Here is a 15,278-nt window from a genome sequence, read left to right on the forward strand (position 1 = left end):
AGCTCTCCCCCCTCCCCTCTTCTTTTTAAACAAAGATGGAAAATGCCCACTTGTGCATCATGGGTGTGAAGACAGTCCGTGCCCTGAAGGGTCTGAATGTGTCGCTCATCCCAGAGAGGAGACGTACAGCTGCGTCTGTCCAGGTGGCAAGTTCGGTCAGTGCCCAGGTGAGAGCTCAGTGATTAAGAATGCTTTTTTTTTTCTTTTTTTTTCAAAAAGTGACTTGCAATGTTTCTTACCATTTTCTTCTTTGTTGGAGTTCATAAGGATTGTAAAGTGTGTTTATTGTAACAAGTCGGACATAGAGATGATGAATAAAGTAGTAACTTTTTCCCTCCTCTTCAACTCACCTGAGTTAATAATTTGATGTTCTTCCTTCTCTGTCCCCAGAGCTCACGTAGACACACAATCCCATGTGCACAGACTTACTGTTCTTTTTCTCTCACACTCTGCTTTTTTTTTTTTTTTAAAGAAGTTAAAAAGTGATCATATCTAGCATAGTCCTCTTTCCCTCTGCTTAGCGGGATATTATGAGCATCCTTCCAAGCTCCAGTGCTTCTCGGTGGCTGCACAGCCTTCCCTGGCTTGGCTGCACCACCGTTCATTCAGCATTGTCCTCGTGTGTGGAGACTCAGGTTATGTCTTATGTGAAAAGAAGAATCTTCGTGCGTGTGTCCTCACGTGTTGGTGCTTTCATTTCTGTGCAGCAGATTGTAAGACTAGGACTCAGCTCTGTCAGAGATGAAGCACCTTTTTAATTTGTAAATATACTAGTATATTAGTTTCCAAAAAAGTGGTACCCATTCCTGTTTCTTCCACTCATGTGTGAAGGTCTCATGCCCCATTCTCTTGCCAGTGTTGAAGGTTTCCAATAAAAAAAACACATTCCGCCATCTAATGGGCATGAAATGATTATCTGATTATTTTAATTGCATTTTTCCTAGCTACTTATGCAAGGTGTCTTTTCATTTACTCCTTGCCTGTTACCACGTCCTCTTCTGTGACTGGCCTGTTCATACGCTTTGCTTGATTGTCTGGATTATTTGTCTGTTTGTTCTTTTTAATGTGTGGAGCTCTTTGTGTGTTACGAGTATTAACATGATCTGCATCCTGCTCTCTGATTACTGATCTTTTGATTTGTTTAATTTTTATTTTGTCGCTTCTGCGTAATTTTACATCACACTTTTCATCTCTGAATTGATATTATCTTCATCGTTTTTGAAGAGTGAGGATTGTTTTATATCTTGAAAGAGAGGGTCTCCCAAACCACCTTGAGACTATATAAATATTTTCCTAGATTGTTTTCTAGTAGTTTATATTGGATATTTTATGTCTAGATCTTTCATTATTTTAGAATTGATTTCTCTGTGATGCAGTAGTCTAATCTACTCTCTCCAAGTGGAGATCCAGTCGTGCTGCACTCTTTGTTAAGCAGATAGACATTTCCCACTGAATTCAATGTTACACTGTTACAATCTTGGGTTCAAAACTTGGATCTGTTGGGGTGGGGGTAGATTTGTTCACCCTCTTCAGAATATGGTTAAACTTGGATCTGATTTATTTTTTCCTCCGTGATTCACAGGAAGTTCATCCATAACGTTTACTGGGAACAGCTTTGTGAAATACCGTCTAATGGAAAATGAAAACAAGTTGGAGATGAAGCTGACCATGAGGCTGCGGACGTATTCTGCTCATGCGGTTGCCATGTATGCTCGGGGGACTGACTACAGCATCTTGGAGGTGAGCACGTGTGCATGTTTGTACCTCCGATCGTGGAAGGCTCTAGAAACATAAATTCTGTTTTATGTTCAGATTTTCTGCTTTTGGAAAAAAAATAAAATCAGCATAATGAAGTGTCTGAATTCTACATTCAAATGGTTTGTTGATACCCACACTTAAGTTTGGGGGGTGAAAGTTCGTGGGATGAAAAGCTCTTTTTGCTCTGCAATAACTTAGAGATTTACTTCTATTTTTTAGAAACATTTTTAGTTACCTGTGACAGCTACATTCAGACTCTAAGTGACATTACACCTTATTAATGTTAGAGTTTACAGGGAGATCCTCCATATGCTTGAAGTGATCATTGGCTTGCCTACTGTTTTTTTCAAAGCATGATTCATTTTTGACTTTTGATATTCCCTAATGCTGTTTTTGGTGGTGGTTCAGTTGATGGTTAGTTATCAGTTGCCTGCACGATGCCTTTAGGATGTGCAGTTGGCACTTGATATCCCTAAAAGGTCCGTTCTTACCAGGTCATGTGCACAGTGAACAAACGAGCACATTCTCTGTAGCACTTCAGCGCAAGGCCTTGCTGAGTTTCTGCCTTCCATCACCAAACACACGTCTTCGTTAGGTGTTTGATCAGAAACTGTCCTTGCAGGCCGTGTGAGAGTAACGTGACCAGTGATTGTTTCCGTCACAGATTCATAACGGGAGACTGCAGTACAAATTCGACTGTGGGAGCGGCCCCGGCATTGTCTCCGTGCAGAGCATCCAGGTCAACGACGGACTGTGGCACGCAGTGTCTCTTGAAGTGAACGGAAACTACGCCAGGCTGGTTCTGGACCAAGTCCACACGGCCTCGGGCACGGCCCCGGGGACACTGAAGACCCTCAACCTGGATAACCACGTGTTTTTCGGTGGCCACGTCCGTCAGCAGGGCTCCCGGCATGGTAGAACCCCCCAGGTTGGCAGTGGCTTCAGGGGTTGTATGGGCTCCATTTATTTGAATGGGCAGGAGCTCCCCCTGAACAGCAAACCAAGGAGCTACGCGCACATTGAGGAATCGGTGGACGTGTCCCCGGGGTGCTTGTTAACAGCCACGGAAGACTGCTCGAGCAACCCTTGCCAGAATGGAGGCGTGTGCAACCCCTCCCCAACTGGAGGTAGGCTTCGCAAGGGCATGTTTTGTACGTGTTACACCTGCATGCGCTCAAGGGGCAGTTCCCCACGGGTTTCTGTTTTTCCCTTTTTATTCGGTCGGTTTTGACGCACAAGCGTCAGTGTGGCATCTGCGTGGCCGGAGAGGTGCTCGAGCCACGCGGGAGCTTAGACGTGGTCCTGAAGCAGCTGCAGGGCCAGTGTCTCCCCGCTGGGCTGCAGACACGCTGTGGCGTGTCCATTCTGCACCAGTAGCCGCAGGCAGCCACGGCGGATCCTGGACTCTGCTTCCAGCAGCATGGACACTGCCCCAGGGGGTTAGAATGGGGTCCTTTGGTTCTTCTCAAGGCCTCCGGGGATCTGATGGCCCAGCAAGGGGACAGGCTTGCTCTACACAGGAGTGGGAGTGTGGCATTCCAGAAGGCCTTGGGCCCCTCATAAATTACGATGAACTCAAGCTAATTATGAGTTCTCCCTTCAGTTCTTTGTTTTGGTGATACCAGCAGTGGAGGTTCTGCTGAGAACTCTTTACCCAGAGAGACTGGGAACTTTACTAGGTTTTACAGATCTTGGTGAGCTAAGTCTTCACCTGCTTAACCTAAATGTAAACACAGTGTCCTAAGACTTTCTGAGCCACTGAATGACAGGACTTTGTTGTTCCCTTTCGCTGGCTTAGGTTATTACTGCAAATGCAATGCCTTGTACATAGGGACCTACTGTGAGGTGAGCGTCAATCCGTGTGCCTCCAACCCATGCCTGTACGGTGGTACCTGCCTCGTGGACAATGGAGACTTCGTTTGCCAGTGCAGAGGGTTGTATACTGGGCAGAGGTGTGTCTGTTTTTCTTAACTTTCATCGTTAATTGTAGCATTAAAATGTCTAATGTAATCACGTACATAAAATGTCTACATTTGTTCATGTTTTCTGTTTTGCTGTATTTGTTTGCTGTAGAAAGATCAAGGTTTATGCTTATTTTTTCCTTATTTTTTAGATGCCAGCTTAGTCCATACTGCAAGGATGAACCCTGCAAAAATGGTGGGACATGTTTTGACAGTTTGGATGGTGCTGTCTGTCAGTGTGACCCAGGTTTTAGGGGAGAAAGGTAACTGGCTTTTTTCAGGATTTATATTTGTACCTGTCTTTCATGTCACAATGATTAGCAGATGCAACAAAACTTTATTTGGACTACACTGCTTCCAAATTTGAATTCAGAGCTCCTGTTGGCTCCCTGAATAATTTATCTTTTCATCTTTAAAAGAAGGAAATATTGAGCAGATGAATATAATATTATAATGCTTGAATAGTATATGCTTGCATATGTAATGTTTCCATACTTTAGAAATATTATTTATAAATAGAGAATGTATGGGTATTTGCAAGAAGTGGATGTTAGTGGAATGCATAAGATTGTGGTGTTTTTAAAGCAGACACCTATGGATTTGTTACCCATCTCTCTTCGAGGGTGAGGGTAATGACGTTTTTTCATCATTTATGTAGCATCTCAAACGGTCCTCAACTCTCTCATTATATTTTGTGAGCCTTCCGTAATCCTGAGAGGTGATCATTTTTTTCCAAGTGAAGAAAATGAGGCGCTGAGGTGCTTGGTGACCTTGAAAGGACAGGCTTTTAGTTCCAGATGTCTCTTCACCTTAGACTTTCCACCAATTCAGTTTAAAAAATTCCCCAGTGCATGTTATCTATAAGTGCCTAGTGCTGTCCATTTAGAAACGCCTTCATCATGTCAGTCTTGTTCGAAGGCTTGAAGTGGGACCTGCTGGCAGGGATTCACATGATGTCTTACTCCGGTGGTGGATATGGTCTTGAATTTGGCCGTCAGTCACGTAGTCTTCATTCCTAACTCTGCCTTCCTGGTTCTAGTCAATACTCAGTATATTTGATGAATTATCTCAGTAATCAGAATGCTCATGCCAGGTGAGCATAGAGGATGGAAAGTGGATACATTTTATTACAGGGGGAAGGGTTTGAGAAGTGTCAGGTAGATCTGTACCGGTACAAAATATGTCCACTGGGGAAGGCAGAGGGGTGGGGACTTGCATGTGGACGATTCTGGTAGGACGAGGAGCTGAAGGAGGTTTTCAACAGGGAGACACATTTAAAGATGGGAAGCAAGGATTCTTCTAGGTTTTCACATGCTTTCTGGATCTGTCATAACCCCACACAGGAACATTCTCAGAGAAATCTAATAAAGCCTCTTAGAATACACATATCAATGTGCCCATTCTAAGTTTCTGGATCAGAAATCAAGACAAACTGAGGTTTAGCCTGTGAGTTTGACTTAGTAACCTGTGAAATCCTTAGAAAAATGGCAGTTAAACATCACCTCGACGTAATGTTCATTGCCCACTCGTACAGAGCACAGAACCAAATGGTGAATTACTCCAGGAAAGGGTTTGTGTGTACTTACGGTTGTCGGACTGTTGTTCCTTGGTGGTTTGACATATTTGGCTCCATTCTGGGTGGATCTTACTAAGGAGGGAGTAGGCGTTAGTGTCTGAGATGTACAGGCCAGGCCCATCCTGATTCGTGTCACAAAGGCCTCTCTCCTGAGTCTGGGCTGTCCCAACAGGTGTCAGAGTGACGTGGACGAGTGTGCGGGGAACCCCTGCCGCAACGGGGCCCCTTGCGAGAACACACACGGCTCCTATCACTGCAACTGCAGCCACGAGTACAAAGGGAGGCACTGCGAGGACGTGGCCCCCAACCAGTACGTGTCCACGCCGTGGAACATCGGCCTGGCCGAGGGGGTCGGCATCATTGTTTTTATCACGGGGATATTTCTGCTGGTGGTGGTGTTTGTCTTCTGCCGCAAGATGATAAGTCGAAAGAAAAAGCAGCAGCCGGAACCTGAGGACAAACACTTGGGACCCAGTGCCGCGTTCCTGCAGAGACCGTACTTTGATTCCAAGCTAAATAAGAACATCTACTCCGACGTCCCACCCCAGGTGCCTGTCCGTCCTATTTCCTACACTCCGAGCATCCCAAGTGACTCTAGGAACAACCTTGACCGAAACTCCTTTGAAGGGTCGGCTATCCCCGAGCACCCCGAGTTCAGCACCTTTAACCCCGAGTCGGTGCACGGACACCGCAAGGCCGTGGCCGTCTGCAGCGTGGCCCCCAACCTGCCTCCCCCGCCGCCTTCCAACTCTCCTTCCGACAGCGACTCCATCCAGAAGCCCAGCTGGGACTTCGACTACGATGGTAGGAGCAGCTCCTTTCACCTCCATCGGGAAATCTCTTCCTGGTGCCTGAGCCCCGGCTGAGCGCTGTGGCTGTGATGTTATCCTGATTGAGAAATTGCATCCAGTCGTGTTCCAGTTCACCTGGAAAGATCCCTTCATTTTGGGGATTGATGTGGGTTCTCAACTCCAATTTGGGGGGATTATTATCACAAAAATATTGGGGGGGCATTTGCATGATGCAGGTTTTTTCAGACATGGCCAGAAGAAGTGACAGTATTTATATTAGTTGCGTGACTAATATATTTGATGCTTTGAAAAAGGCCTGTGTACCATTTTCAAACAAAATTTTAATTCCCCAGTGTTGTCTCATGATATCCGCAGGCAAGTTTATTGCGAATTTCTTTTCTGTGATTCTGCAGGAATATTTGTCAGTTTGGGGTTTTTGTCTTTCATCCGATGCTTCTCTTTTTTCCTCTTAATTGTTCTATTACATCGGTCTCGGGCAGCCTTTGGGTCACGCGGGCTTTGGGTCAGGATACAGCCGGGAACAAAGCAGTCTTTGCCTTCATGGAGCTGAACTGTCTGTCGTCTCCTCCTTTCAGCCAAAGTAGTGGATCTGGAGCCCTGTCTCTCCAAAAAACCGCTGGAGGAAAAGCCTTCTCAGCCATACAGTGCCCGGGAAAGCCTGTCTGAAGTGCAGTCCCTGAGCTCCTTTCAGTCGGAGTCGTGCGACGACAATGGTGAGTGAACGGAAGCTTGCGCGCTCGGGCTCGCCCGCTCACTGTCCACAGCCCTGTTCACGCGAGGTCATAGAATCACGTGGGCGCGCCCAGTGCCCCGGTCGGGTCTCAGATTGTTGTCACGTTTCACTTCGGACCCCCGTTAAGCAGTGCCTTGGACATCCTTGCATGAACATCCGCTGGGGAAAACACCTAAAATGTTCCAAATGCTTAGGTATTTGAACCGTAGCAACTGCTCGGTAATAAGGAAGAAAATATAATTAATTGACAGATAATGTCTATCCGATTGGTTAATTCCGGATTGACTTTTTTTTCCATGATAGTGAATATTATAGAAGTTTTGTAGGTTTTTTAAGAAACCCTTGTCACAGCTTCCTTGAGCATGCCCCACGCGCACAGGCTCACACCCCTGCACCCCTGGGAGGAGATGTTGGAGCCTGAAATGTTCGCCTTCAGTAGCACCTGTGGTATTACAAGGTCTCATTTGTCTCTCCCCCCGACTCCCCTGCGGCCTCAGCTCGCATTTGGATCAGAGCGTACTGACTGAGAGCACAGTTTAAGAGATTGCTAGTAAGTTTGATTATATTTCTAATGAAGAAAGTTTGACAGTGGGATCTTTGGTGCCAGTTACGTTAATCTGATTTCCTAGGGCAAACTGCGTTGGTAACCAGCTTTGCCGTCTTAGCACATACCAGTAGAGAAAACTGTCAATATTCAGTAACACAACGGAGTGAGTGTACAGTGGAAATTTTTGAATGTCAGAATTAGCCAGTTTGACTGTAATTTATTTTGCATAAAAATGCATGTGTAAACATTTAAAATATTTTATTGATGGAAAGAAATATCTCACTAATAATTATTTTGGTTATCTCTATATCCACAGTAATCTTGTCCATAATAGACTGCAGAGTCCTTTTCCAAACTAAGGACATTCCATTCATTCCTGAGCCATTTCAAGCATGTTATGTATGACATCAAAGTACACCTGTGTTTATTTTTTAGTAATGACGTCTGTGAACCTAGCTTTGCCTATTAAGCCAACAACAACAAAATACGATTATTTCTTTCATCAGGTTTAATTCTAAGACGTTAGAGTTGCCAATTTGTGTAATTATATCTTAGTCCTTAAACACTCTTCATAAATACATTTTGGAATTTTGTCAGTATTTTATTTCTTTTCCTAGTTTTTTTTTCCATTGGAACATCATTCTTAATACTCCTGAATACTTTTACTAAACTATAGTTAAATTAGTTATGAACATTAATTGCCAGATAATACAATGTGAGGAAAAAAACATATCCAGGAGTATGTGTATGTTAGTCTTTATCATAATTTTAATTATCAATCATAAGATTAAACTCTGTATCAGGGGTGTATTTAGTTTATGTTTTGTTTTCTAAGGCTGTTGTAATAGGTAACTACAAACATAGCTGCTTAAAACACGATGAATTATTTATCTTCTGGTTCTCTCGGGTGGAGCTCTAGCGCGTGTCTCTGTAGGTTAGAACTAAGGTGTCAGCAGGGCTGCCTCCTTTCTGGAGATTCCAGAGGAGAACCTGTCTCCTCCACCTTGTCCGGCTTCTGGAAGTGCCCACATTCCTTGGCTCATAGCTTATTCCTCCATCTTTCAAAGACGACAACATTGCATCTCACTGGCCATTCTTCTGTTGTCATATCTGCCTCCAATCATAGCTGGGAAAGTTTCTGTCCTTTTTAGAACCCTTGTGATCACACTGGGCCTGCACAGATTATTCAGGAAAAGCTCCCCATCTCAAGACCGTTAACTTAATGCCATCAGCAAAGTCCCTTTTGCCAAGGATGGTCACATGCTCACAGGTTCCCAGGATTAGGATGTGGACATCTCTGAGGGCCATCCTTCTGCCTGTTACATGCATACTTACTTATCTTGGCATAGATGCTTCAAAACAATTCAAATCACGAATGAAAAGAGAATTTACACAGGAAACAGCCAGACAGTCTGCATTTCTCTGCTGGTATGTTAGCTCACCAGCTGTTAATGCGTCTGAAAAAAAGACAAGAAAATTGGGGTGGGAGTACATAGAACAGAGACAAAGCCATTTTTGTATTTATATTGCGTATTTTACCTGGTTATCTAGCTCTTAATTTTTTTTTCTTGGGAACAATGTATGAGTTTATTAAATGGACCCAGAGAATTGGCTTAGCAAGTATTTGATTCTTTGAATGTGAAGTCTTTTGTCCATGGGATGTTAAAATAAAGATTGTTTTGTCATGATTTGTTTCATAATTTTAATTGTGAAACAAATTTATAGCTAAAAAATTTTTTCCTAGATTACAATATAATGTTTACTCTGTTCCTTTGATGAATAATAACAAATATATAGCTTGATTAGAAAAATCTCTGAGACATGTAAGGAACAGAGTTCAGGGGTCGTGCATAATTATATGATGTAGTTAAAATATTCACATTTTTAAATTACAAGGTTGAAATTATATAATCAAGAAGTCCTATTTAATGTACTGTTTCCTAACTAACTGAAGATTTTCCTAATTTACTCCTTTTGTACCTTTTTACAAGCTTCCATAGTGACTGTAATACACCTTGTCAATGCTGTAGTTGACATGGTGACTAAAGAAGGTACAGTCATGTGTGTGCTCTGTGTCTGTGTTCACAGTGACCGTCCCTGGAGTTGTGTGTTTGTGCCTATTATAGTGCTAGAAAAAGTCCTTCTGTTATGGTTCTGAGGAGGTTGAGTACTTCTGTTTTGTGCAGTGTGTGTATTCATTATTCCAGGTACATTGCAAAAATACGTTTATATTTGTATATAGTCTTTGTGACTTCTTGCCGTTCACAGTGAACTTTCACAGATGCCAGATGTCACCCATAGGGTCTTCACAGCTGCCTTTATATGACCCGATACTGAGAAGTTAGAGATAATTCTATCCAAAAATATTTTTAAATATAAAAAATTCTCTTCATATGGATAGGAGTAAGACTTAATAGCACACAGCTTTTATAATTACCTCTAACCAACTCTTCCCTTTTGGGTTTTCCCTGAGTATGATCAAGGAAATTGTAGAAGGTATATTTTTATATTTGGTGGAGTGAAAATCATTTAATATGAGGCTTTATCTGTTCAAAATGATAAGAACTACCTGCCTTATTTTAAGTTAGCCATTTATCAGTGCACTGAAATTCGAGCAATCACGTGCAGACCGCACAGGCATTTCCAGATTGTAAATCAGATCTCTGGAGGGCTTGTTAGAAGCCGGGTAGCGGGGGCCCCAGCCCCAGGGGTCATGATGGCGTAGATCTGGGTTGGGCCCTGAGAATTTGTGTTTCTAACAAGCCCCCAGTTAATTCTCGTGTTACTGGTTTAGGGAATCACACTTTGAGAACTACGGCATAGATCACCAAGAGAACATAAAGCTCAGGGGCCCTTTTTGCTCAGACAAGTCTGTTGTCAGGATTTAGGTGAGAAGAAGGATGCTTTCAAGGCAGATTTGATAGGGTGGGCGGGGGCGTGGTTTCAGTGTTTACCAGTTACAGTTACTGATGAGAGTAACACTTACTTCCCCAAGATGTACCATGTCTTTTGCTTGGTGAATCAGAAAGTCAAATGTATTTTGTCTAGTGACTTCTAGTTTTCCTACGATGAAATTATAGTGTTTCAAATATTGACAGAGTTTAAAGAAGCAGAATGTAAACAGTTATTTCATTGCAATCTCCTTCATTAAAAAAAATTGTCATATTAAATATAAATTGAGTTTAAAATTGGAAACTAGTTTAAATTTAAGAATTATTGAGTGCCTGTTTAGTACCATAGTTATTAATCCTGTTTTCTTTTTAAATTTAAATCCTGTATTTTTACGTTTTTTGCATCCTTTTTAGAATAAAAAAAGATACGTGTTAGCTAAATACTCGCTTATCATTTTTTTAGAATCACCACAATTTTTTCAGTTTTTGATTTGAATTCCTGGAAGAGAACCATCAGTCAAGTCTTATTTGTTCCAAATGACTTTATCTCATGGGTTTTCAAGAACATCATTGAAAGAACATAAGAAAACAGTTGACCTTGTTTAGAAAATCACTCATCACTGTGATTCCTGCTTCCCCAGTAACGAGAGTCATGCTGACGGCCAGCAGTCAGTGCTTGACCTGCGTTACTGATTAATCCTCATAATAACTAAGGGGTTCCCACCCCCTTTTCAAAGATAAGAGCCTGCCGCTCTGGCCGGGTGAGCAGCCTGTCCCCGGGGTCCCGCGACTCCCGGCACCTTTCTGGGCTTCGTGCTGGAGTCCTGGGTGTAAAAGGAGAACTCTGAGAGAGCAGGGGTTGCTACAGCTTCGGGTGGGCCCAGGTTCAGTGCAGCCAGGGGCGTTCAGTGCAGGCAGGGTGGACAGTGTCAACGTAAATCATATTCCAAATGGGCATGGTTTGGAGAGATTTTCTTTTAGCTGTTTGTAAGTAAATGTGTTGGTGGTTTCTGAGTTGAACAGACACGTGAAGGCTATGTTGTGCTGTAAATAAAGCGTGTCCCCTAAGTAGCTGCAGCTTATGTATTTGGATCATCGCCTAAGTGGCCTGCTGTTACTGAGCCTTAGGGGGGAAAATGACTTCATAGCACTTCTCCATAAAATGAGGGTGTCATTTCAATTCCTTATCAATTTATGTTTCATTAGCGCCTACAGACTTCATGTTAATTATTCCTAACAAAGTCCTGTGTTTTCAGGATTAGCCTGCCAGAGACCAGGGAGAGAAAGTAAAACCATGTCTGAGTTTCCTGGCAGAGTCTCATTCATTGTCACTCATCTTTTTGCTCCACTCCCACGTCCCATTTTATCCGTGCTGCACAAGTTTCTCACCATTTGGAATTTTCACGGATAATGGTTGACAGGCACAGTCCATGGCTGACTGGGCCTCGGAAAACAGTTCCTGTCGTGTTATGTACTTAGCTTTATTATTGCCTTTTCAGCCGTCTTTCTCTTTTAATTACACGTGTTTTCTTTTCTCTCTACTCTGCCACCAAAAGAGTCTTTGGCTGCTCCTGACCTCAGCAAATCAAGAGGTGACTTATGCATGCCAGTTGTTCACTGATACTCGCTAGAGCAGATTGGCACAGCTCTGACTTGCTTCGCGTGTTTGCGCAGTAACTAGTACCTGGTTGTTTGTGCCTGCATCCTAAACGCCGACTGCCTCACCTTTTCCTGCAAAGGATTTCAAAAATCCTCAGAGGGTGCAGGGGTGGGAACTACCCCCAAATTGGGAGGGTTTTTTTTTTTTAATATTTACACTTTTATGTAGTTGAAAATGATCCTTAGTCCTTTTTAAAATAACAAAAATTTGGCTGTTGTAGTTTTTCAAAAACTCTGTTATATTTTTCAGGGTTTGATTGCATTTTGCTTGATTTGGAGGCATGCTTTTCATATGTCACTATATTAATATAATTTGGTGGGGTTTTTAGGGCTGATGAAAAAAGTACAATTTTTAATATTAAGCATATGACGTTATTATAAAGGAAATTTTTTTTTAATTTTAGCATGCTAAGATTACTTTTGTTATTTTAAAGACTCGCATTACTTAGCATTTTTTAAATGACAGATAGTGCAGATTAAGTAACATTTGATACTTTGATTTGATAAAATAAATAGAGACTTCTTTCTGAAAGGACAAAACTCTACTGATGTCCTGAGACTGAACTAATGCTCTTCTTCGTGAATGGGTTCTAAATTACAGAACGAAAGCTGAAAGGATGATTGGAATCATTTGAAGAAAAGTGCATGTGATGTAGCCACTAGCACACTGCTTCTGTTAAAACTTCATTTCTTTGAATGTTAGGTACTTACGTTAACTGTAAGTCCACGTTTTAGAAGCAGAGCCTAATTCGTAGAGGTTCTTAAAACTGGTTCGAGATGGGAGGCTGTCTTCAAGCAGAGACCAGGGGTTTCCAAAGTGCTGTGACCCGCCATGTGCGGGGACGCCTGCGCACTGTGCCTGTTGCATACGCTGAGCTCTTTTTTCCGTGGCACAGATGCTCGGGAGGAAAACACATTGAAATCTGTTTTCTTCTCTGCCAAGGGTATCACTGGGATACGTCGGATTGGATGCCAAGCGTTCCTCTGCCAGACATCCAGGAGTTCCCCAATTACGAGGTTATCGATGAGCAGACACCCCTGTACGCGGCAGACCCCAGCGCCATCGATACGGACTACTACCCTGGAGGCTACGACATCGAAAGTGATTTTCCACCGCCGCCAGAAGACTTCCCCGCGCCCGACGAGCTGCCGCCCCTGCCTCCGGAATTCAGCGATCAGTTTGAGTCCATACACCCTCCTAGAGACATGCCCGCCGCCGGGAGCTTGGGGTCTTCTTGGAGAAACCGGCAGAGGTTCAACTTGAACCAGTACCTGCCCAGTTTCTACCCCGTCGACGTGTCTGAACCTCAGAAGGCAGGCCCTGGTGAGAACAGTACTCGTAGAGAGCCCTGCAGCCCGCCGCCCCCGGGGTACCAGAGGAACTTTGACGCCCCCGCTGTAGAAAGCCTGCCCTTGTCCGTGTACGCCGCCGCGGCTTCCTGCTCCGACGTGTCCGCCTGCTGCGACGCGGAGTCCGAGGTCATGATGAGTGACTACGAGAGCGGGGACGACGGCCACTTCGAAGAGGTGACGGTCCCCCCGCTCGATTCGCAGCAGCATACGGAGGTCTGACGCTCAGACTCCCCCCAAAGTGCCTGAACTTCCCTGAACCTAGAGGTTCTCTCCGCGCTCTCCTGCGTTGTTCTCTGCAGCAGTGCTTGCGCGCTTTTTTCGGTGAGCTGCAATGAGCATGGCTGCACTGAATCCCGCGCCTCCTGACCTGTTAGCCATCTCCGGTGTCCCGACCTACTGTCATGCGACGAGACCTACGTCCTCTGGGCCATTTCTGAACATCGTTCTGTATTGACATCTGTCTGTGTTAAAATAATGCAACGAAAATCAGTCGTACTATCTTGTTAGCATGATTCATGTATTTATATAGATTCGATTATTTTAATTTTCCTGCCTTTTTTTTTTTGTAAATTTTATGTACAGATTTGATTTTTCATAGTTTTAACTAGATTTTCAAGCTATTTTGTGCTATTTGTTTTTGACTGGATTTTGGTGGTGTTAGTGTCATTACCTAGCACCCTGTTGTTTTTTTGTTTTTGTTTTTGTTTTTTTTTAATATAACCAGGGTTTCATTATATGTCCTTTTCAGCTAAAATATGGCATTTCGTTAATACATTTCAATATAGTCATTCATTTCTAGCTGTACATAGGATGAAGACAGATCTGGTACATGGACATGTCTTAAATAAATGGGTTGCTGTATTTTAGAATTACAAACATTTTTCATTACTGGAAAGTGTACTGGGGACCTTCTGCATACCTGTTTAGAACCAAAACCACCATGACACAGTTTTTATAGTGTCTGTATATTTGTGATGCAATGGTCTTGTAAAGGTTTTTACTGAAAACTACCATTAGCCAGTCTTTCTTACTGACAATAAATTATTAATAAAATACTTTAGCTTTACTGCCTGTTTTTCTTCCATATTTATGCTCCTGTTTAGGATTCAGTTAATGAATTGAGAAAGAAGGAAGGATGGAAGGATGGATGGATGGATGGATGGATAGGTGGGTGAAAAGATGGATATAGCTTCTTTGACTTGAATGTGGAAAGTCTTCCAATGGCCAAAACTAGGCTGTACTTACAGTTGTTGCCACAGGGTGGCAGTAAATGGCCACTTGATTCTGCTCAGAACTAAAGGTATAAAGGCAAATAGTGCTCTTTTCTATAATAAATATTTTCCTTTGGAAATGTCAAAATTTTTCTTACACATCTTTTATTTTATTACTGTTTCTCAGCCACAATTTAAATGCTCCTATGGTTTTCACCTATGATTTAAAGCAAAACCAAAGTTTCTATGAAGCATTTTATCTTCCTGTTGTCAAAGATGTCTATATGATTTAATTTTGCTGCTTTTAAGAAGTTTTCAATTTTTCACAGAATTCCTAACATTAATGTCTTTCTTAAAAATCCAATATTAATGTCTTTATATATTCATTTTTGTTCCTCTTCAGGGCAGATTTCTAGATATGTGGGTTATTTGTTTTCAAAGTATTGAATATAATATAACAACATTCTAGACATAAGACAACAAAAAAGCTGGAACAGGCATTCTTAGATATTCTTCCCACCGAGTTAGTGCTCTGCTGTGGTCTTTCTATGACAATGTTCTTCTCATGCCTGTTTCATGTCATGGCACGTGCAGAAGATGATAATATTTTTGTGGTCCAGTAGCATGAAAGGACTAGGCTGCTCTCAACCAGAGGTTCCAGGTATGTTTTACGATGCCCCGGGGTCCTTCCAATTGCCCAGAGGGCAAGAAGGTCAGCATCTCAGTGCAAGAACTCTGGATAATCTTGCTCTTTTTTCTCTTCCTGTGAATTTATTT

The 15,278-nt window shown here is 42.7% G+C and overlaps 1 protein-coding gene across 3 annotated transcripts in view; it reads left to right on the forward strand.

The window, feature by feature from the left end:
- FAT1 (FAT atypical cadherin 1) overlaps positions 1-14,350 on the forward strand; it is a 93,932-nt gene extending 79,582 nt beyond the window's left edge. Inside the window, exons 19-28 of one of the 3 annotated variants that reach the window (XR_004315421.1) lie at positions 36-167; positions 1,583-1,740; positions 2,423-2,885; positions 3,557-3,710; positions 3,872-3,982; positions 5,468-6,099; positions 6,683-6,820; positions 7,338-7,390; positions 11,835-11,870; positions 12,881-12,983. Coding sequence is in view for 2 of the 3 variants with exons in the window: in XM_032468651.1 (XP_032324542.1) it covers positions 36-167; positions 1,583-1,740; positions 2,423-2,885; positions 3,557-3,710; positions 3,872-3,982; positions 5,468-6,099; positions 6,683-6,820; positions 11,835-11,870; positions 12,881-13,509 (2,453 nt within the window). In the remaining variant the exon portion in view is untranslated. Of the gene's footprint in view, positions 1-35; positions 168-1,582; positions 1,741-2,422; positions 2,886-3,556; positions 3,711-3,871; positions 3,983-5,467; positions 6,100-6,682; positions 6,821-7,337; positions 7,391-11,834; positions 11,871-12,880 lie in introns of all 3 variants that reach the window. The other 2 variants (XM_032468651.1, XM_032468652.1) reach the window with 2 other exon arrangements.
- The last annotated feature ends 928 nt before the right edge of the window (positions 14,351-15,278 follow it).

Source organism: Camelus ferus, chromosome 26 (genome assembly GCF_009834535.1).
Source record: "Camelus ferus isolate YT-003-E chromosome 26, BCGSAC_Cfer_1.0, whole genome shotgun sequence".
NCBI classification, from domain to species: Eukaryota; Metazoa; Chordata; class Mammalia; order Artiodactyla; family Camelidae; genus Camelus; species Camelus ferus.